This window comes from Acomys minous, assembly GCF_964271855.1.
Source record: "Acomys minous genome assembly, chromosome: 13".
In the NCBI taxonomy this organism is placed as follows: Eukaryota; Metazoa; Chordata; class Mammalia; order Rodentia; family Muridae; genus Acomys; species Acomys minous.
The window spans coordinates 107,530,012-107,531,313 of NC_140495.1; the positions used below are offsets into that span (position 1 = coordinate 107,530,012).

The following is a 1,302-nucleotide window of genomic DNA, read 5'->3' on the forward strand; positions in this document are numbered from 1 at the left end:
TCAAAGGATGACACCTGCACAAAAGAGACTTACAGGCACACCAATAAGGAGAGATAGCCTGGCCAGACACAAAGTCTCACACAAAGCAGCCTGTGGCTGGCACAAATCTTACGTTCAGCAATTTAACACATACTCCTTTCACTTGTCAGGATCACCCAAAACAACCTGAGCCAATAAACCAAGGGCAGAGTGACGACGGATGGACAGGTGTTCCGAATGTCAACATACACCAAGAAGAGAAAGAAAAACTAAGAAGACAAGTTGCCTGGGCGGCCCACTTCTCCCACCCAAACTGAGGGATCAAAGAATTTAATGCCATCTACACAAAAAGAAAATTACCTCTCAGGGTGGGGAGAGGGCGGGGGAGAGGTTACATTGGATTGCACAAACGATTTAGCAAGTGCCAAAGGAGTAACTTACTCTCCGTCCTGTGCCCACCCCGCAATAATTCCTAATGAGTAAGGGCCAACTCGAGACAAAGTAAGGTCAGGCTTGAGAATGCCCCCTCACGTTTCCTGCTCACACCCCCTCCCCCGCAGGCCTGCCCCAGGTTCCCCATCAGAACCCCTATGGAGTCCAAAAGGGAAAGAGCAGTGGGCTAGGCTGGAGGCCAAGGCCAAGGGCTATCCTCATGCAAGCAGCTACCAATGCTGTTAGAGACCCCCCGCCCCAGGAGTTCTGTAGAAAGTGGAAAGCGGTCTGCAGGTGGTCCTCCAATACCTGGCTGACAGCAGCAACTCGCCCAACTCCACTGCCCCTCACACCGGGTCCCCCGACACCTCCGAGCTGAGCTTCCCCAGCCCCAGACCCCAGTCTGCACCCCACACCCAAGCTGGCCAGGCTTCTCTGATTGACAGCTTGTCCCAGCTTGGGCTACCCGGACACCAGCCCTCCGGCCTCGGGGGCGGCCCCCGGCTCACCCCAGGCCCGTGGGATTCAGGAATCGGGGATCTGGAAGGCTTTGGGTCCAATCTCCACTCCCCTCAGCGTCCTGGGCTCACCTCCCCGGCAGCTTGGCACTCCTCTTCCAGAACTGCTTGCTGTTCTCGGCGGCCATCGCTCCGGCCCGGGGGAAGGCCTGGTCGGTGGGTCACGGGGGCGCCCCGCGACAGGCCCCCGAGACCCCGCAATCTGAGGGCCAGCCCAGGCCGCTTCCCCGCCGCCGGTCACCCGCTCCCAGCTCCTGGGGGCGCCATCTTGGATGTGGGCACTCCCCCCGCCCAGCGCCGTTGCCATTGGTGGGCTGAGCAGGCCGGTGGACGGACTGACCAATGAGAATCCGGGATCCTGCGGGCCGCTGAA

At 59.4% G+C, this 1,302-nt stretch overlaps 1 protein-coding gene across 1 annotated transcript in view; it reads right to left on the minus strand.

Moving 5' to 3' along the window:
• Positions 1 to 1,196, minus strand: part of TBC1D22B (TBC1 domain family member 22B) — a 60,631-nt gene extending 59,435 nt beyond the window's left edge. The window contains exon 1 of the mRNA XM_084754154.1: positions 1,002 to 1,196. Coding sequence (XP_084610280.1) covers positions 1,002 to 1,057 — 56 coding nt within the window. The 5' untranslated portion in view covers positions 1,058 to 1,196. The remainder of the gene's footprint in view (positions 1 to 1,001) is intronic.
• Positions 1,197 to 1,302: the final 106 nt, after the last annotated feature.